Raw genomic sequence first — 23,505 nt, forward strand, 5'->3', positions numbered from 1 at the left:
TACATACAGCTATGAATTAAAAGTAAAAGAAACATATCCACTGTGGTGGCCTCTGTGGTGTTCCACGCCATTGTCCGCTGGGGTGGAGGGAGCATGGCCAGAGACAGGAGCAGACCCAACAAAGCAACCAAGAGAGCCCACTCCACTCTCGGCCACCAACCAACTCTCGGCCAATTTAGGCAGTTTATTTTGCTCCTTTACCTGGACCGTGAATGGTCACCTGAGAGGGGGCGTGGTCAGGTCAATGTGTCCATCAGTGCACATATCTCTTCAAATCTAAACAGGATTCGACTTTAGATAAAGGTGGGCAAATTTTGAACAAATAGATGACGTCGGTTGGAGTAAAACATTTGAAAAGGGTTCCTCATTCTGACAATGAAATGGTATTTGTGTATTATGCAGAGAAGTTATTTACTGCCATTAAAGTCCTACTGAAACCCACTACTACCGACCACGCAGTCTGATAGTTTATATATCAATGATGAAATATTAACATTGCAACACATGCCTATACGGCCTTTTTAGTTTACTAAATTGCAATTTAAATTTCGCGCGATGTATCCTGTTGAAAACGTTGCGTTATGATGACGCGTGCGTTTGACGTCACCGGTTGTAGCGGACATTTTTTTCCAGCCCGATCCAAGCTACAGGTAGTCTGTTTAATCGCATAATTACACAGTATTCTGTACATCTGTGTTGCTGAATCTTTTGCAATTTGTTCGATTAATAATGGAGAAGTCAAAGTAGAAAGATGTAGGTGGGAAGCGGTGTATTAGATAGATTAGATTAGATTAGATAGTACTTTATTTATTCCGTCAGGAGAGTTCCTTCAGGAAAATTAAAATTTTCTGCACAATCCCATTCAAGTTTAGACAAACACTACAGGGAGACAGAACAGGATCGCTGACGGGTCTGCCGGCTTCCAGCGCCCCTTACAAAAAAGATGAGATAAAGGTAAACAAAGAGGGGGGGGGGGGGGGGGGGTATGGGAGAAGAAAAAATAGAAGATTAAGATAAAATAAAAAAATCGGTCTTAGCCTGGGCCCTGGAGAGGAAGTGCAGACTGAGCCCAAGGGAAAAAAACAAAAAAAACAAAACTCATAGTACACAGTACACATCCCTCTTCCATGTGTGTAAGAGGGAAACATCAAACATCAAAGAACACAGAGGACATTAAAGACATTAAAGCAGCAGATACAACCAGACACTTCTACATACAGCTATGAATAAAGAGTAAAAGAAACATATCCACTGTGGTGGCCTCTGCGGTGTTCCACGCCATCGTCCGCTGGGGTGAAGGGAGGATGGCCAGAGACAGGACCAGACCCAACAAAGCAACCAGGACAGCCGACTCCACTCTCGGCCAGTGTCCAGTCCGCATCGATGAGCGAGGATACGTCCAAGGTGACTGAGGTGTCCGACACCTGATCACCCAGCCAAGACACCGCGAAGCCTCTCCGTCCCAGCGCTCAGTGCTAGCTCCGCAGTCCTGTCCCCTCATCCGCATCTCCTCCAGTCCCTCCAAACTCTGCAGTCCTGTCCCCTCATCCACATCTCCTCCAGTCCCTCCAAACCGACTCCGGTGTGGCAGACACCCAGCAGCTGGTCTCCATGGCTAAAAGGCTCCCAGGAGGCAGATCCAGAAGTCCACAAAAAAAGCACCACAGAGGTCACGAAAGTGCCACCCCTTGTCACACAGTCCCAAAGGGTCCCGAACCAAAAGGCAAAAAAATATAATAACACATGAAAACAAGAGGGAAACACAAAAGGATGATACAAGAGCACAGAGCTCCTGCCTACAGCAGCCACTACAGCAGCGCCATCCATCCATCCATTTTCTTCCGCTTATTCCCTTTTGGGGTCGCGGGGGGCGCTGGCGCCTATCTCAGCTACAGTCGGGCGGAAGGCGGGGTACACCCTGGACAAGTCGCCACCTCATCGCAGGCAGCGCCATCTTGGAAAAAAAAAAAAGAGCTCCCTTTAGCAACACAAACACAGCCGGTGTTTCCTTGTTTAAAATTCCTGAAGATGAAGCTTTACTATGGAACAGAGCGGTCAAGCAAACATGATTCCCTACCAATTGTCAACCGGCAGGTTTCGGTGAGAAAATTGTGGTAATAAGTCGGCTCTTACCGTAGACATGAGTGAAGCTTGCATCCTCCTGCAGTTGCGTGATTCCCTCAGAGACACTGGCGGTCACCACACCCGTGGCCACACCCCTCTGACTTTCAGGTACCATATGATCTCACTAAAACACTAGCAACACAATAAGCAGATAAGGGATTTTCCTGATTTATCCTAGTTAATGTGTCTAATAACATCTGAATCGCTCCCACTGCCCTCGCCTTTTTTTTTTTTCTCTAGTCCTTCACTCTCACTATCCTAATCCACGAATCTTTCATCCTCGCTCAAATTAATGGGGAAATTGTCGCTTTCTCGGTCCGAATCGCTCTCGCTGCTGGTGGCTATGATTGTAAACAATGTGAGGATGTGAGGAGCTCCACAACCCGTGAGGTCACTCGCACGTCTTCTGCTACTTCCGGTACAGGCAAGGCTTTTTTATTAGCGACCAAAAGTTGCGAACTTTATCGTCGATGTTCTCTACTAAATCCTTTCAGCAAAAATATGGCAATATTGCGAAATGATCAAGTATGACACATAGAATGGACCTGCTATCCCCGTTTAAATAAGAAATCTCATTTCAGTAGGCCTTTAATAAAAATGCAAAAATGTTATTGACTTAATTATTTTTTTTTATCATTTGACAGCACTAATTACAATAAACTCCTAACATTAAACTGTTGTAAAATAACATAAAATATTCATTAAAACAACACATCTACAATACATTATTGTACTTTGTGTAGTTTGTTGAGAATTAAAAAAAAAACAAAAAAAAATATTTTTAGCATGTACAGATTAGATTTTTTTGTGTTTTTTTCTGGTGATTTGATAATTTTTTTATAATTTTTAATTTGTATTAATATTGTTACACAAAATGTATATGATTATTACATTAATAAGGTAATTCTATATTGACACATAAAAAAATAAAAACACAAATTGTACAAACATATAATACCAGACACAAATTCATTTTATAAACAAATGTTTTGTAATTTTTACTTTATATATATATATATTAGGGGTGTGGGAAAAAATCAATTATTAATCCAACAAACCACTACACAGCAATACTATAACAATGCAATACAGTTCCAAAACCAAACCTGACCCAGCAACACTCAGAAATGCAATAAACAGAGCAATTGAGAGAAGACACAAACACGACACAGAACAAACCAAAAGTAGTGAAACAAAATTGAATATTATCAACAACAGTATCAATATTAGTTATAACTTCAGCATAGCAGTGATTAAAAATCCCTCATTTACATTATCATTAGACATTTATAAAAAAAAAAAAAAGATCAATAGTGTCACAGTGGCTTACACTTGCATCGCATCTCATAAGCTTGACAACACACTGTGTCCAATGTTTTTACAAAGATAAAATAAGTCATATTTTTGGTTTGTTTAATAGTTAAAACAAATTTACATTATTGCAATCAGTTGATAAAACATTGTCCTTTACAATTATAAAAGCTGTTTTTATTTAAAATCTACTACTCTGCTAGCATGTCAGCAGACTGGGGTAGATCCTGCTGAAATCCTCTGTATTGAATGAATACAGAATCGTTTTGAATCGGAAAAATATCGTTTTTAAATCGAGAATCGCGTTGAATGGAAAAAATCGATATATAATCGAATCGCGACCCCAAGAATCGATATTGAATCGAATCGTGGGACACCCAAAGATTCGCAGCCCTAATATATATGTGTGTATATATATATATATATATATATATATATATATATATATATATATATATATATATATATATATATATATATATATAACCAATAGCTGGGAAAAAATATTTAGAAAAAAACTTTAATGTCCATCAGATTTATTCTAAGGTTTAATATTTTCATATTTATTGGTGATTTATTGTGCAAATGTTATTTAGACTTTCTTTTCATCTTATTTTAATTGTATTACTATTATTTTTTATTTTAATGTATTATATTTCATTTGACAGCACTAATTACAAAATCCCTTAATATTAAAATGTTAAACAATAACATACTATCTTCATTAAAACAACACATCTATGATACATTATTGTATTTTTTGCAATTTTTGGAGAATTTATAAAAAACATTTAGATTTTAAGATGTACACATTGGATATTTTTGTGTGTTCTTTTTCCTGAACATTTGATAGTTTTTGTAATTTTTAATTTGTCTTAATATTGTTACACAAAATGTATATGAATACTACATTAATAATTCAATTGTATATTGTCCAATTAAAAATTAAAATACAAAATGTGCAGACATAATAAGAGACACAAATTCAATTTAAACACAAATATTTTGTTTTTGTTTTTTTTAATTATAAAAAAATACATATTTATCCAAAAACTGGGAATAAATATTACAAAAAACCTTAATATCCATCAAATGTATTGTAATTTTTATTATTTTCATATTTATTGGTGATTTAGTGTGCATATTTTATTCATATGTTAATTGTATAGTTATCCATCCATCTATTTTATGTTTTCTTTGAATGTATTGCATTTCTTATATATATATATATATATACATACATACAGTATATATATATATATATATATATATATATATATATATATATATATATATATATACAGTATATATATATATATATACATACAGTATATATATATATATATATATATATATATATATATATATATATATATATATAGATATAGATATAGATATAGATGTATACAGGACTGTCTCAGAAAATTTGAATATTGTGATAAAGTCCTTTATTTTTTGTAATGCAACTGAAAATGTCATACATTCTGGATTTATTACACATCAATTGAAATACTGCAAGCCTTTTATTATTTTAATTTTGCTGATTATGGCATACAGCTTAACAAAACTCAAAAATCCTATCTCAAAAAATTTGAATATTTCCTCAGACCAATTAAAAAAAAAAGGATTTATAACAGCAAAACAAATCAAACATTTGAAAATGTCAATTAATGCACTCAGTACTTGGATGGGAATCCTTTTGCATGCATTACTGTTTCAATGCGGCGTAGCATGGAGGGAATCGGCCTGTGGCATTGCTGGGGTGTTATGGATTTCCATCCATCCATCCATTTTCTACCGCTTATTCCCTTTCGGGGTCGAGGATGCTTCAATACCAGCCTTTAGCTCATTTGCATTATTGGGCCTGGTGTCTTTCAGCTTCTTCTTCACAATACCCCACAAATTCTCTATGAGGTTCAGGTCAGGGGAGTTGGCAGGCCAATGGGGGACAGTAATGCCATGGTCAGTACACCAGTTACTGGTGGTTTTGGCACTGTGGACAGCTGCCAGATCATGCTGGACAATGAAATCATCGTCTCCATAGAGCTTCTCCCATGGTCAAGCCACTCCTGAACTCTAGACAACGGAAGTTCCCTCAGTCAGCAATGGTTTGGGGAGCCATGTCAGCTGCTGGTTTTGGTCCTCTGTGTTTCATCAAGTCCAGAGTCAATGCAGCTGTGTACATGCTTCCATCTGTTGTAAAGCTCTATGGAGATGATGATTTAATTTTCCAGCATGATCTGGCACCCGCTCACAGTGCCAAAACCACCAGTAACTGGTGTACTGACCATGGCGTTACTGTCCTCCATTGGTCTGCCAACTTTACTGACCTAAACCCCATAGAGAATTTGTATGCCATAATCAGCAATATTAAAATAATAAAAGGCTTGCAATATTTCAGTTGATGTGTAATGAATCCAGAATGTATGACATTTTCATGTTTTTAGTTGTATTACAGAAAATAAAGGACTTTATCACAATATTCTAATATTCTGAGACAGTATATATATATATATATATATATATATATATATATATATATATATATATATATATATATATATATATGGTTGCTACATAAAGCGCTCAATGCAAACTACGACAATAATACAAATATACTGTAATGATGTGGTACTTAATCATGTGAAACATCAGTGTGCACAGTACCTAAAAGTACTTTGGTTGAATAATAGCAAACATGTCCTGCAGGCCCTCTCAGCCTCTGTTGGACAGATCCATCCCTGATTTCAACACCTTCAGCTCAGTAGAAGACTGGCTGGGTGCCATCAAGATGAGCCAGTACAGAGACAACTTCCTCAACTCAGGCTTCACCTCCCTGCAGCTGGTGGCTCAGATGACCTCAGAGTGAGTTTCACGTCCGTATGGCGCAACTTGACGAGCTCACATGAGCCATATTTTTAGCACCAAACTCCTTAAGTGACTCGCTTTTTTGAAAGAGACGCTCAAAGCGGTTAGAAGATATTAATAGAAGTCAGTGTAGGAGTGCTTTTAAATGGTGCTTTCAAAGTTAATGCATTCACTTGATCACAAACAAATAGTGCATTAATTATGTATAAATGCAGATTATTATTGCACAAAAGATGAGATTCACTGTTATCCTAAAATATCCAAAACCTTGTTTGCCCAAGCAGCTCATTAAAAGTTAAAAGTTAAAGTACCAATGATTGTCACACACACACAGTAGGTGTGGTGAATTTATGACCCATCACCCTTGATCACCCCCTGGGAGGTGAGGGGGGCAGTGAGCAGCAACAGTGGCTGCGCCCGGGAATCATTTTTGGTGATTAAACCCCGAATTCTAACCCTTGATGCTGAGTGCAAAGGAAGAGTAATACTTTTGTTTATGGATGTGATTAGTACAGTATCTATTGGCGTACAATACCATTCATTGATTTATTTAGGTAGGGAAAAAAGGTTTGATTTATAGTTTGTTGCTTCCATTATTGTTTGAGACGAACTAATAAAAATGTGAAAAAAAATCCAGACCTCATTAAGTGCCCGGAACTTTAAATTTGCGGATATACCGTATTTTCCGGACTATAGAGCGCGAAAAAAAGCTGGACCCACTTCATTTTCAGAAGAAAAAAATATTTTTCCATACATAAACCACACTGGATTCTAAAACTGCAAAATGAGTTATTTACGCCAGTGGTTCTCAACCTTTTTTCAGTGATGTAGCCCCTGTTAACATTTTTTTTAATTCAAGTACCCCCTAATCAGAGATAAAGAAGTAAAATACAGCACAATGTCATCAGTTTCTCAATTAATAAATTGTATAACAGTGCAAAATATTGCTCATTTGTAGTGGTCTTTCTTGAACTATTTGGAAAAATATATATAAAAATAACAAAAACTTGTTGAAAAATAACCAAGTGATTTAATTATAAATAAAGATTTCTACACATAGAAGTAATCATCAACTTAAAGTGCCCTCTTTGGGGATTGTAATAGAGATCCATCTGGATTCATGAACATAATTTTAAACACAAAAAAATAAATCTTTAACATCAATATTTATGGAACATGTCCACAAAAAATCTACCTGTCAACACTGAATATTGCATTGTTGCATTTTTTTCACAGTTTATGAACTTACATCCATATTTTGTTGAAGTATTTTTAAATAAATATATTTTTGGAGAATTGTTCAATTGTTGCTATTTTTAGAATATTTAAAAAGAAATCTCACGTACCCCTTGGCATACCTTCAAGTACCCCCCTGGGTACGCGTACCCCCATTAGAACCACTAATTTACGCCATAAGATTCTGTAAATGTTTATTTACATACCTTAATTGTTTCCAAACAGTGTATGCACCATGCCAGTAAAACGGCTGATCAAACAAAACAGAAGTCATCAACACAGATCCACAAGTTGCGGAAGCTTGCTCCCCAAAAAAGACCTAAATGCTCCACTGTGACGTTTTGGTGAATTTACTGAGGATATTTGTGAAAATGGAACAATACAAAAAGAATGCCATTGCAAGTTAATAATACTAACAAAGACACTGGTAAACATGTTATTGCTATTGTCGTTAACATTATTATTGCACGTAAAAATGGCGATGGATTGAATGTCCTAAGATGATAGCCAACATTAGCTAAGTTTGCTAAGACTTTACGCCATTACTACACGTGTTAAAGTCTGGAAAAGGGCGGGACTATAATTACACTTTAGAAGGTTAGCAGCACTAGTGGTTAGAGTGTCCGCCCTGAGATCGGTAGGTCGTGAGTTCAAATCCCGGCCGAGTCATATCAAAGACTATACAAATAGGACCCATTACCTCCCTGCTTGGCACTCAGCAACAAGGGTTGAAATTGGGGGTTAAATCACCATAAATGATTCCCGGGCGTGGCACCGCTGCTGCCCACTGCTCCCCTCACCTCCCAGGGGGTGATCAAGGGTGATGGGTCAAATGCAGAGAATAATTTCACCACATCTAGTATGTGTGTGACAATCATTGGTACTTTAACTTTAACTTTTTAACCTTCTTAGCAGCCATGTAAACATTGCTAACAACCTTTTAAGTTTGGAGATGTGCAACAATGAAATCCATCCAAATGTTGCTGTCTATTATGTTAAGATAGAAACCATAATAATAATAATTGCCAAACATTTTTCATTAAAAAAAGAGTCCTGGGGCCTTTCTGCATAGTATTACAAAGCAGCATGGTTATTATGCTCAACTGATTACATTTGTAATTGTGTTTTCCTCCCCCAAAACAATCTTAAATAGGATGAAGTTCTTCCATCAAATGTAATTAGTTTAATCCTCATTTTAATCGTGTGTTTGTGTCAACAGGGACTTGCTGCGGATAGGCGTGACCCTGGCGGGCCATCAGAAGAAGATCCTCAGTAACATCCAGTCCATGAGGGTGCAGATGAGCCAGGCTCCTACAACCATGGCATGACTGCAGGGGGCGCTGTGCCACGGAGCGGGCAGCATTCGGAGGACCAACAACAACAACAAGGGCCCTCGAATGACCCCCCATCCGCCGGAACGCGCCAGAGTGGAGACTGTTGTCTTAATTTGATTGACATGAGGAGACCAGGGTCTACACTTTCGAAAAGGAGTTCAGGGTCCAGACTTTGATGCTAGAGCTCCAACAAACAGGACTAAGTTATGTCGTACCTCGGTTTTATCCGCAGTAGCAGGCGTTTGGATGTCACTCCGGCCCATGCGTGCAATGAAGATGCCTTGACCTGGCCAGGAATGAATTGGTAGGAACTAAAGTACGAGTACAGGGATGTACAGTGGAACTGTTTACGTCATTTAGTTCCATTTCTTGCAAAGATTGAAGACTACCTGTAGAGAATATAAATATCACTTATATCTTTCATAATAGACCTTCATATTGAAGGTAATGCTCATCCATATCTATGTACAGGACTCTGCTTGCATTTTGGCAAAGACTAAGCTCGACACGCGGGATGCCAAACTCCCTGGAAGGTGAACCCCGGACCCAATTCTGGGATGGACCTTTAGATGGTCAGAAACCCAGGGTCAAAGGACTTGGCGGACTTGTACAAAGAAGTGTAGTAGAAGGACGTCGTTGTACGAGTTATTATTGGAGATCATGTTCTATGTTTTTTTTTGCTGGTGAGCACTTACTTGTACAGTTTTATGCTTTTATTCCTGGTATTTGTTAGAAGTGCACCCCCGCCACAGCAGAGAGCACCCACCCCCCCCTGACCCCCATCCTCCTCTCCCTCCTGGGCGGCAGGCTTCAAGTTCATGGTGAGTGTTTGTTCATCGCTACTTAAACACTGAAGTATTCATCCTGGCACAGAGCATAGAAGCTCATCAGTGTCGTCAAAGTCAACATCTGTTTGACAAACATTCTGACGACCAGACTAGCCCAGTTTGTGTTTGCACGGGCACTAAAAGGCGGTCCGCTTCATGCAGACATCAATCTACTAGTGTCTGATTCGTTTAAGTGGTTAAGTGCTGCACGCACAGATGAACTCAGTCTTATAGAGCAGTGGTTCTCAACCTTTTTTCAGTGATGTACCCGCTGTGAACATTTTTTTAATTCAAGTACCCCCTAATCAGAGCAAAGCATTTTTGTTTGAAAAAAAGAGATAAAGAAGTAAAATACAGCACTTTTGCATCAGTTTCTGATTTATTAAATTGTATAACAGTGCAAATAATTGCTCATTTTTTGTGGTCTTTCTTGAACTATTTGGAAAAAAAGATATACAAATAACTAAAAACTTGTTGAAAAACAAACAACTGATTCAATTATAAATGAAGATTTCTACAAATTAACTTAAAGTGCCCTCTTTGGGGATTGTAATAGAGATTCATCTGGATTCATGAACGTAATTTTAAACATTTCTTCACAAAAAAGAAATCCTTAACATCAATATTTATGGAACATGTCCAAATCTAGCTGTCAACACTGAATATTGCATTGTTGCATTTCTTTTCACAGTTTATGAACTTACATTCATATTTCGTTGAAGTATTATTTAATAAATATTTTTATAATGGATTTTTGAATTGTTGCTATTTTTAGAATATTTCAAACAAATCTCACATACCCCTTGGCATACCTTCAAGTACCTCCAGCGGTATGCGTACCCCTATTTGAGAACCACTGTTATCCAGGAGCCCAGATACCGTTTTTTCATTTGCCCTTTGAGCCTTGAGTATGGGCTGATGCAGTTGAGGGGTAAATAAGGGCCAAATGTTTTGTACCCAGAAAAAATGTATTTAGAAACTAAAAGTTCAGGTTTTGATGTTGAAAAATGAATCAGTCCTATTAATATATTTTTTATTCACACTTGAATAGTTTTTGAATAAATTCTCTATTTTCATTTTTCACTTTCATAAATGTATATATATATATATATATATATATATATATATATATATATATATATATATATATATTAATGAATTTTTTCAAATTTCATAAATTTCTTTTTCAGAATCCAATCTGTTTTTTCAGGTTGAGACTTTTGGCCCTTTTTGTCATGGAATCGATGTGAGGGGCGTGGCTTCACGCCACGTTGCCTTCACGGAACTTTAAAAAGGTTAGCTATGTGGTTGTCAAAGGAAGAAGTGACACCAGTGTGACATGAAAGATGGACTAAATGGTGCCATGTTATGTATTTCAACAGCCGATCTTTACATTCCCATGTTTGCATTGCACCCAAAGTCTCCCGTCCAAAGGCAAAACCCAGTAACTCAAGTTTGGTCAAAACTGAGCTGATAATAATTTTGGAGTTCCTAGGTGATATGCTTTACATTAGTGTGTGCGATATTGTAATTTGTTCCGTAAGTAAGCTGTTACGCGCATGGCAAGACCTAGCAACTACCACATAACCGCGTAGATACAACAGAAAAACCTAGTATCTCAAGGGACCAATCGGAGCTTCTTTGTCAGTCGCCTTATTGTCTTTAATGAGACATTTGCACGAATGGGGGGCGGCGGTCAACCTGATTATGTGATATTATGGCACGAGGGGATATTTGGAAGATTGGCCCAGGACGTTGCAAGCACCTTCATTAAATGTATTGTTCTTGATTCTTCCCCTTGCATACACTTTTGGGCAGATAACTGTGGAGGTCAAAAGCTCTTGCCCAATGTGCAAACGCAGAATGGGGCCCACCCGAGATTGTGATAAAATATCTGGAGAAAGGGCACACGTTCATGAGAGCAGATTCAATCCATGGCTCAATCGGCAAGAAAATGAAAGCTGAAGAAAACATCTATACGTTTGAAGACTTTGTAGATCTTTGTAAGACAGCATCAAGATAGATTGTTTTTCCTTTGTTTTCTCAAAATCAGCTAGAAGCGAGTTACTAGGTTTTGCCTTTGGACGGGAGAAGTGCAGCGCAGTCATCCACTTGCGAGCACACGACACAAAATGACAGATCGTTTTGTGACAACGCGCAAGTTTCCGGTGTATTTAAGTGGAAATGAAGCACATGCTACTCAACATCCATTTTATGGTGTGTACTCACCAGTAGTCAACTACATAGTCAAACTTCCTGGCTGCAGGGTTGTTTACATTAATAAAGATAAATATGTTCCAGACCAAAAATCCTTCCATGTTCCTTATAGCTTGCTAGTGTTACCATATCTGAGTTATTGTGCTCAAATATGGGAAATAACTCCAAAAGTACACTTAGTTCACTAACCGTGTGACAAAAGATATTGATATAGAGAACATTCAAATCGTTCATTTATCGAATATTAAATATTGAAATTCATTGATTGTGTGCATTTTCAAACAGTCAAAAGTATGCACAAAAAAACCTCTAACTTGCTGCCAAGAAATGTACAATTCTTCAAAAAAGTGAAGATAAATTCAACTTTAGAGAAAAATGTCATCTAAAACATTTGCATGCGCGCGCAACACTTGAAACCTTTATCATATCAGTTTGTGGACTTCACTTATGGAATGGATGAATAAACTGAGTACTATTATGATCCACTTGAAGAAACTGTTCAAACTCAAAGTGTTTACAAAGTACAAGGAAGAAACGGCTTGAACTTTTAATGAAAAATGAGAAAATGTTATTCACCTCATGATGTGAATCACAACTATGTATCATTTAATGATGCAATATTTATTTATTCATTCACTTTGGTTACAGATTGAGTATAAGCAAATGTATAAAACTTGTCAAGAAATGAAAAAGGGTAGGACTAAAATATACTTTGCTTCCTCCTGCTCCTTTTTGGAAATGTTGTAATGAGTAACTGGAAACGCAATGTATGAAATGAAACCCTGCATACAAATATGCCTGTGGGGGCGTGGTCCCAATGACATCGACTAATTTGCATAATCTGCTCTGATGATATGATTTTTTTAAATGTTAATTCGCAAGTGTTTTTTTTTTTTTTACAATTGACTCTCCTTAGTGTTATCCTGCTTTTAAATGTTTCAAGTCCTGTGCAGCACTTTGTGAAACTTTTTGTTTTCTAAAATGTGCTATATGAATAGTCTATTGGATTGGATTGAAAGGCTAAACAAATGTATACATTTAAAAACAAATCTGTTATTAGTAATAACCTGTTAGAATTGTGCCATTTGTTATCATAAGATTGGTAATAAAAGTTAAAAACAGCGTTGGACGTTGTGTAATTTCTTCCTGGGGTAACAATATATTACTTTGTTAAAAAGTGAAAAAAAAAAAAAAAATAAAAAAAAAAAAAAATATATATATATATATATATATATATATATACATACAAACACATATATATACACATATATATATATACACACACATATATATATATACACACACACACACACATATATATATATATATATATATATATATATATATTCAAGGTGTGGTGTTAATAAAAAAAATGCCACATTCATTTACATGAAGGGAAACCCTGGTGTGTGTAAACCTTGTGCTGTGTGGTGTTCCTCCGTGGCTCTGCATTGTTTGAAAGGGTTGCCTTGTTGGATGGAGAAGACCAGGAACCAGGGAGCTTCACAAAACACAGGGGAAACTTATTTTTAACACAAAAATAAAGTCATACACCAAAACTAACAATATATAAATATGAGGCATACATGACTTAAATCAAGGGAGCACCCTGTCTTCTTTGTATGTGGTCTACATTTTATTCACACTTATACACATTTAAACATGGTATTCTTCTCGTTTTGTGTATTGAGGATATGTATGTGTGTATATGTATATATGTATATATATATGTGTGTGTGTATATAAGTGTGTGTGCATATGTGTATATATATATATATATACATCTATATTTGTGTGTGTGCATATATATATATATATACATATATATGTGTGTGTGTATATATATATATATATATATATACAGTACATACACATGTATATTTATATGTGAATATATATAAATGTGTATAAGTGTGTGTATAAGTGTGTGTATATATATATATATGTATATATATATGTATGTATATATACATGTATGTAATGTATGTATATCTGTGTATATATATATATATATATATATATATATATATTAGGGGTGTGGGGAAAAATCGATTCAAATACGAATCGAATCGAATACGTTTTGCGATCAGAATCGATTCTCATTTTTTTAAAATCTATTTTATTTTATTTTATTTTATTTTATTTTTATTTTTTATCAATCCAACAAATCACTACACAGCAGTACCATAACAATGCAATCCAATTCCAAATCCAAACCTGACCCAGCAACACTCAGAACTGCAATAAACAGAGCAATTGAGAGAAGACACAAACACGACACAACAAACCAAAAGTAGTGAAACAAAAATGAATATTATCAACAACAGTATCAATATTAGTTATAATTTCAGCATAGCAGTGATTACAAATCCCTCATTGACATTATCATTAGGCATTTATAAAAATAAAAAGAAAGAACAATAGTGTCACAGTGGCTTACACTTGCATCGCATCTCATAAGCTTGACAACACACTGTGTCCAATGTTTTCACAAAGATAAAATAAGGCATATTTTTGGTTCGTTTAATAGGTAAAACAAATTTACATTATTGCAATCAGTTGATAAAACATTGTCCTTTACAATTATAAAAGCTGTTTTTATTTAAAATCTACTACTCTGCTAGCATGTCAGCAGACTGGGGTAGATCCTGCTGAATACTTTGATTGAATGAATACAGAATCGTTTTGAATCGGAAAAATATCGTTTTTGAATCGAGAATTGAATCGAAAAAAATCGATATATTATCGAATCGTTACCCCAAGAATCTATATTGAATCGAATCGTGGGACACCCAAAGATTCGCAGCATATATATATATACATATACTGTATAAAATTCAATACACAAAATGAGAAGAATAACATGTATATATGTGTATAAAAGTTTGAATAACCTTACAATGGAAATTAGGACAACATAAAAAGAAGGCACACATGCTCGTTAAGATCGTTAACCCTAAAGTGTTGCCTATTTCATGCGTTTCTTTAAAGGGGAACTTGTCTCCTTTTTCAGACTCCAGAGATACTTTGTGCCACTGAAGGAGCCGCCAAGCAGGAAGAAGAAAACCGGCGACGACCTCATGCCTCTCTGTGGTACTCGATGGTTGTTTGTTTTAGTGTGTGTGTGTGCGTGTGCGGACCGTTTCCACGGCCGCAGGTACCATGTGCGATTGTCTCCCCCTTTTTGTCTGTGTACACCCGCCCCCGCACACGTGATGGTGACTCGTCAAAGACTTTGTAAGCTGTGACTTTCTGGGGGAAAATGTTGTACTAAAACGCACATAATAAAGGCCTTGACAAAACAAGTCAATCACTTGGTGGACGATGTGACTCGTCAACAAGCAGAGGTTCGTGTCTTTCATACCACACTGACAGCTCACTTAAAACGCCTTCAAAGCATTGATAATGGAGCTGTCAATCACCATGGAAATATCACATCCAAGCACGTGTCAAACGCCGACGTTAAGTTGAAAGCCGTCCAGAAGTTTCAGCCTCATATGATATTTAAAGTCAATGACGCTGTTGTATTCATTATTGTTATAACTAATATTGTGGGCCCGAATACAGATTGACACACCCACCAAATTTTAGAAGAAAAAAACATTTTTCCCACATAATAGTCATATCCGACTATAAAATATTTAGTGAATCTGTATTCACACACCTTAGTTGTTTACACACGGCAGTAAAACGGCGGATCATACAAAACAGAAGTCCTCGACATGGGCCCACCAGCTACAGAAGGTAGCTCTCCAATCAGCTAAACAAGCTCAATAACTCCAAGCTGACATCTTGGTAAATTTGTGAAACAATACCAAAAGAATGTAAGTTATTAACACAGACACTCGGAAACCTTCAAGCTACATTTGCTAACGTGAACGACGCTACCTCTATTACATTAAGATAGCGCGTATAAATAAAAGCTTGAAAACACTTTCACAGACATCACACCCGGAACGGTTTAGAAAGTATGAAGTGTGTTCGTAATATTAAAAATCGTACAAACGTAGTGATGAATAAAGAAGAATCCTTTCGTGCAGAAACGCTATCCACAAATTGTTGCCGAAAGGGGATGTACTTCCTGTTCAAAGCACGAAACAAGAAGAGTATTCTCAACGCGCAACACCTGCAGTGAGCAAATTTGTCCCAAACACACCTTTTCAGTGTCTCTGTCGGCATTTTAAAGAAAAAAACATGTTAAATACAAAACATTGTGGCTGTTAGAGAAGAAAAATCCATTAATTAGCTGCACCGTTCAAAGGATTCAAAGCGTAGAAGAGAAATTAGCAATTTATACTACGGGAAATGCGGTAAAGTCGTCTTTTGCCAAATTGTGCTTCACCGTGGATTTAATAGGGAGAAAAAAAGCATTTTCAAGCATAAAAATGGCAAAACAAACTAAAAATACCACAACTAAAGTTATATTTTAGCCACTGATTTTTTTCATTTAATTTCGATCACAGCAGAACAAAATCACTCTATTCTGATTTGTGGTGTTGGTGCGTTAACCCTGAAGTGTATTTATAGTAACTTCCTGTCAAGCGCTCTTATTTTAATTCCACTTCCTGTTTTGGTTCCATATTGCAGTGACTCCACTTCTGTTTCTCAGCACTCTTCTCATAAGTTGGTTCTTTATCATCAACTCAATACATAAATCCTATTTTAGTATTTAGTCCGTGATTATCACATATAATTGCATACATATGATCTGACAATAATAAAACCACTAATTTAACAAATGTGGTTTATATAAATACACTAAATATTTCATGTTTCTTCTTTGTTGTACCCATCAAACGTGTTTGGTATTCATTTTTCAATTGCATTCCAAATTTTTTTTTTGCTTTCTTTAATTCTTTGTCTTATTGAGTCCAATGTGACAAACTGAAAATGCATACAATATAAATACATATATACTATATGCTATATAAATACATTTATACTATATCAATACATATATACTATATGAATATATATATATATATATATATATATATATATATACATACATATACTGTATACACACACACACACATACTTATATATATATATACATATATATGTGTGTGTTTATATATATATATATATATATATATATATACATATATATGTGTGTGTTTATATATATATATATATATATATATATATACATATATATGTGTGTGTTTAAATATATATATATATATATATATATATATATATATATGTATATATACATATATATATATATATATATATATACATACATACATATATATATATATACATATATATATACATACATATATACATGATATTTTCCATCTTTAAACATGTTTGGGATATTTGGTAGCAGCAGATTATTTCTTTCGTGTGCAGTTTTTAAATGTCACCCAGTCCATGACTTGTGACTTTACAAAGAGTTCCTGAACGGCAACAACGTTTATTATTCTTTTTTGAACGTAAATAACTTTTGCTCAGATATTCTATATGAAGTTTCAAGCACACCCGACACCCAAAACAATCTCTGTCATACTGATTTCCAGTTGTACATATTATTTCACTATATGATTGAAAAAAAATAAAAAACTTCAAGTTGAAGTTCCTACTTTAAGTAGCTGCTCCAAGTCCTCCCGGATAGACTTAAAAAAATGTATGTAAAATGTCGTAAACATTTTTTCATGCTCGAGATATACCGGTACGAAAAGATTTAATGATTGTCTATTTACATACCTTAATGGTTTTCACACGGCCGTAAAACGGCAGATCCAACAAAACAGAAGTCATGAACCCACTGGCTGCGGATGCTAGCTCTTCAATCAGCTAAACAGACTCAATAATTCCATAGTGAATGGTGAAACTGAAACAATACCAAAAGAATGTAAGTTAATAATACTAACAGTCACTTGTAAACCTTCTAGCATATTCGAAAACACAAATGACGCTAGTCTGATTACATTACGATAACTATGACAATATTCAATTCATAATGAATATGTCCTACTTTGCGTAAACTGCATGAACCAATTAACAGTGATGAACAAGAGTGTATACAGTGTTTACTTACGCCCCACTTTTTGTACCTTTCAGTTTTTCAAAACAACTTTGGTCCAGTTTTCATGTAGCATCTTTGTCATTACACTTCCAAACAAATAATCCCACTTGTTGGTGGTTCAGTATCTGTACAGCTGCAAAATACCTCACCAAAGGGCCGAATAAAATTGCAAGTGCCAGTAATTTGATGAAGACCGTGAGAAACACTGCAGCATTCAGTATGGAAAAGCACCTGCATGGTTGAAGAAGTGAGTCAGAAGTCAGGCAGGATGTGTCCCGACTCTTCTCTCTATACCAGAGCGGTCTGTGGTCTTCTCACCGATGTTCATCTTGTAGCAGAGAGATGACGAAACCAAGAAGAAAGGAATCCAACCACAGAAGATTTAATGAAAGAAAGTTCTGTGCAGTGAAGCCCACACACAAAAAATAAAAGGGTTTTCTCTTTGCAGGTGTCATAGTTTTAATGTGACAATCTCCAATGTAAATAGTCATGAAAAGAAAGAAAACCCATTGAATGAGAAGGTGTGTCCAAACCTTTGGCCTGTACTGTATACAATATACATACATACATACATGTAAATGTATATAGATATGTAAACATACATTTCTATGTATAAATGTATGTATAAATATACAAACCCTGTTTCCATATAAGTTGGGAAATTGTTTTAGATGTAAATATAAACGGAATACAATGATTTGCAAATCTTTTTCAACCCATATTCAATTGAATGACTACAAAGACAAGATATTTGATGTTCAAACTCATAAACTTATTTTTTTTTTGCAAATAATTATTAACTTAGAATTTCATGGCTAAAACTTTTGCCAAAATAGTTGGGAAAGGGCATGTTCACCACTGTGTTACATCACCTTTTCTTTTAACAACACTCAAAAAACGTTCTTTCCCATTATTGTTTTATTTAGAGCTTCAGTCGTTCAACAGTCTGGGGTCTCCGCTATTGTATTTTACGCTTCATAATGCGCCACACATTTTCGATGGGAGACAGGTCTGGACTGCAGGCGGGCCAGGAAATTACCCGCACTTTTTTTTACGAAGCCACGCTGTTGAAGACGTGCTGAATGTGGCTTGGCATTGTCTTGCTGAAATAAGCAGGGGCGTCCATGAAAAAGACGGCGCTTAGACGGCAGCATATGTTGTTCCAAAACCTGTATGTACCTTTCAGCATTAATGGTGCCTTCACAGATGCGTAAGTTACCCATGCCTTGAGCACTAATGCACCCCCATACAATCACAGATGCTGGCTTTTGAACTTTGCGTTGATAACAGTCTGGATGGTTCGCTTCCCCTTTGGTCCGGATGACACGATGTCGAATATTTCCAAAAACAATTTGAAATGTAGACTCGTCAGACCACAGAACACTTTTCCACTTTGCATCAGTCCATCTTAGAGGATCTCGGGCCTAGAGAAGCCAGCGGCGTTTCTCAATGTTGTTGATAAATGGCTTTAGTTTTGCATAGTAGAGCTTTAACTTCCACTTACAGATCCATCCATCCATTTTCTACCGCTTATTCCCTTTTGGGATCGCGGGGGGCGCTGGCGCCTATCTCAGCTACAATCGGGCAGAAGGCGGGGTACACCCTGGACAAGTCGCCACCTCATCGCAGGGCCAACACAGATAGACAGACAAAATTCACACTCACATTCACACACTAGGGCCACCACTTACAGATGTAGCGAAAAGTTGTATTTAGTGACAGTGGTTTTCTGAAGTGTTCCTGAACCCATGTGGTGATATCCTTTAGAGATTGATGTCGGTTTTTGATACAGTGCCGTCTGAGGAATCGAAGGTCACTGTCAATCAATGTACGTTTACGCTTACGTGGAGTGATTCCTCCAGATTCTCTGAACCTTTTGATGATGATATGGACCGTAGATGTTGAAATCCCTAAATTTCTTGCAATTGCACTTTGAGAAACGTTTTTCTTAAACTGTTTGACTATTTGCTCACGGAGTTGTGGAGAAAGGGGTGCACCTTGCCCCATCCTTTCTTGTGAAAGACTGAGCTTTTTTGGGAAGCTGTTTTCATATCCAATCATGGCACCCACCTGTTCCCAATTAGCCTGCACACCTGTGGTATGTTCCAAATAAGTGTTTGATGAGCACTCTTCAACTTGATCTGTATTTTTTGCCACCTTTCCCAACTTCTTTGTCACGTGTTGCTGGCATCAAATTTGTGTAGCTTATTCAACTGAATATGGGTTGAATATGATTTGCAAATCATTGTATTCCATTCATATTTACATCTAACACAATTTCCCAACTCATATGGAAACGGGGTTTGTATATTTACACACACACACACACACACATATATATATATATATATATATATATATATATATATATATATATATAAAATATATATATATATATATATATATATATATATATATATATATATATACACACTTTTGTATATCACATAAACAAATATATACATACATAAATATACAAACCCACATACGCACACATACATACATATACACACATACATGAGTGTGTATATATGTGTATATATATACAGTACACTATATATATACGTACATACACATATACAAATATACACATACATACATATACTTATATATACACACACATATATACATACATATACACACACACATATATATATATATATATCCATCCATTTCCTACCGCTTATTCTCACACATATACATACATACATTCCTACAGATACGTATATATACACAAATATATATATGCGTATACATATATACATACGATATGTATGTACATACATATGTATGTATGTATATATATACACATGCATACATATTGTATGTATGTTCATACATACATATGTATATATACACATGCAAATGTATGTATATATATATATATATATATATATATATATATATATATATATATATATATATATATATATATACATATATATACACAAATATGTATGCATGAGTGATGTGTGGTGAGGTTCATGGCTGGTGAGGCACTGACTTCATCACAGTCAGATTTATAAACATATGAACCCTATAGAGTATCTTATTCACCATTTGATTGGCAGCAGTTAACGGGTTATGTTTAAAAGCTCATACCAGCATTCTTCCCTGCTTGGCACTCAGCATCAAGGGTTGAAATTGGGGGTTAAATCACCAAAAATTATTCCCGGCCGCTGCTGCTCACTGCTCCCCTCACCTCCCAGGGGGTGAACAAGGGGATGGGTCGAATGCAGAGGACAAATTTCGCCACACCTTGTGTGTGTGTGTGACAATCATTGGTACTTTAACTTAATGTAGCTGGTACTTTAGCTAGTATTGTAGAAGTTCTCAATATTTGGGCTAATCAGAAGTCTAGATTACGACTCGGGGAGAGTAGAACAGACACAATTAAATACTTTAAATGATACTGGTGTTATTTAAACATGTACAGTGCAACAGCTAGTAGACAGACATTAATAGGAATGGCCATTCAAAACAAAAGAAAAAAACAATGTTGGTTTAGTTCAGGTAATTCATAAAAAGTAATATCAACATTTCTTCAAGTTTATAGGAGCCATATGAGACTGATCGCAGTCCATATGTGCATTCGCAGTTCATACAGCCACACAGGTGGGCATTGTGGATATGGCAGTTTGTAGTGAAAGTTCAGTTCATGCGCAGGTTGTGTATGAGGTAGTGCAAAAGGCCGCAGATCAATGAAGTGCGAGGCAAGGGGTTCGGCTCTGAGCCGCCTACCGGCCCGACCAGAACAGGTGAAGTTCAGGGGATGAGGAAGTGGAGATCCTTGGGCTTGGGCTCGAAGCCTATCTTCAGCTCGCCATCCAAGACTAGGGACTTGGCCTACGTAAACACAGAACTCGGAGTTCAATCAATGTGCGCACATAAATATCAACATTAAGTCATCTATCGTTCGAACTTCTATAAATAAATTACACTCATTATTATCATTATTTGCGATAATACTGCTAACATTAACAATATTAAATAATCACATGTATGTAGAAAATAACAAACACGGCAGTAAACAGTGTTGTCACTATGACAGGTGTAACACAGTGTTGTCATTATGACAGGTGCAATCACGCTCCAGCGGCAGTGTTCATTCATTGTCTTTACTGTAGCATAAAAAATGCAGATGGCCTTAAAACGCCACAATACTCAGTCACCATATTTAAGTACCTCAAATAAAGACTCGACATAGATATAAATTCAATTGGATCAGAAACATTGGAGGAAACAGGATTAAAACGCGATGCTAACCGCCCATAGAAAATACATGGGTACGGCTAGTAGCCACTATAAGCAAACAGATTCACTTACCAACTCGGCTTAATATGTCAACATCGACACACTCTTTCGTCGCAACTCGGCCCTGATGGTCGGCACCTATAAGTTTACAATTAGTTGTAAAATGTTGCACGGTTGTTTTTGCGATATGCAGGCAACTTTAAAACATACCAGCTTTAGATGTCCCCAAGCCTAACCGAGTAGTCGCATGATCTCTGGGATTACTAGCGCCCTCTACCACCAGGAGGCGAGCCTCACACAGTGCGTCTTTGCAGCCGTTTTATGAGTGCCCAGCACAAAAAATACGTTAACACATACAGTTGTTGACAAAATACACTGTACATTATATACCTCAGCTAACTAAACTATGGAAATGTATAATATAATTCATATAGCAATACGGTCTCATTGCACAGCAGGACAGCAGTTAGCCGAGTCATTGCGCAATCCATGGTGAGGCTCACCTGGCTGTGACTCACCACAATCCTCTTATCATTATTTGAATGGCAAATGTGAAAATTCAGCGTTTTTGAATAAAAAATAATCTAAAACTGGTGAAGTTAAATGGAAAATAACTTTATAGTATAATCACTGGATACATATAACAATTTAATTATTTTTTATTTCTTTTTACATTTCTTTTCTTTCCATGATGGCACGTGAAGCCCCGCCTCACCTGACTCCCCTGACCGCACGTCACTGGTATGAATATATGTATACATACAGATATATATACATACACTTACATATCTATATATATACATACACATACATATGTATGTATACATATATATACATACACACATACAGTGGGGCAAAAAAGTATTTAGTCAGCCACCGATTGTGCAAGTTCTCCCACTTAAAATGATGACAGAGGTCTGTAGTTTTCATCATAGGTACACTTCAACTGTGAGAGACAGAATGTGAAAAACAACATCCAGGAATTCACATTTTAGGATATTTAAATAATTTATTTGTAAATTATGGTGGAAAATAAGTATTTGGTCAACCATACAAAGCGCTCATTGATGGAAGGAAGTTTTGGCTCAAAATCTCACGATACATGGCCCCATTCATGCTTTCCTTAACACGGATCAATCGTCCTGTCCCCTTAGCAGAAAAACAGCCCCAAAGCATGATGTTTCCACCCCCATGCTTCACAATAGGTATGGTGTTCTTGGGATGGAACTCAGTATTCTTCTTCCTCCAAACACAACGAGTTGAGTTTATACCAAAAAGTTCTATTTTGGTTTCATCTGAC

At 36.2% G+C, this 23,505-nt stretch overlaps 1 protein-coding gene and 1 long non-coding RNA gene across 2 annotated transcripts in view; one reads left to right on the forward strand and one right to left on the reverse strand.

Annotated features, from left to right (window-relative positions):
• The window catches only part of LOC133568280 (ephrin type-B receptor 1-B), a 576,210-nt gene extending 565,419 nt beyond the window's left edge, over positions 1–10,791 (forward strand). Inside the window, 2 exon segments of the mRNA XM_061920097.1 lie at positions 6,145–6,300; positions 8,759–10,791. Coding sequence (XP_061776081.1) covers positions 6,145–6,300; positions 8,759–8,867 — 265 coding nt within the window. The 3' untranslated portion in view covers positions 8,868–10,791.
• LOC133568281 (uncharacterized) lies at positions 1,067–17,758 on the reverse strand. The gene is made up of 3 exons (XR_009809561.1): positions 17,630–17,758; positions 13,335–13,418; positions 1,067–1,954 (listed from the first exon to the last, which is right to left on the reverse strand). It is a non-coding gene; the product is annotated as an uncharacterized LOC133568281 (long non-coding RNA).
• Between the last annotated feature and the right edge of the window lie 5,747 nt (positions 17,759–23,505).

The sequence above is a fragment of the Nerophis ophidion genome, linkage group LG14 (genome assembly GCF_033978795.1).
Source record: "Nerophis ophidion isolate RoL-2023_Sa linkage group LG14, RoL_Noph_v1.0, whole genome shotgun sequence".
Classification (NCBI taxonomy): domain Eukaryota; kingdom Metazoa; phylum Chordata; class Actinopteri; order Syngnathiformes; family Syngnathidae; genus Nerophis; species Nerophis ophidion.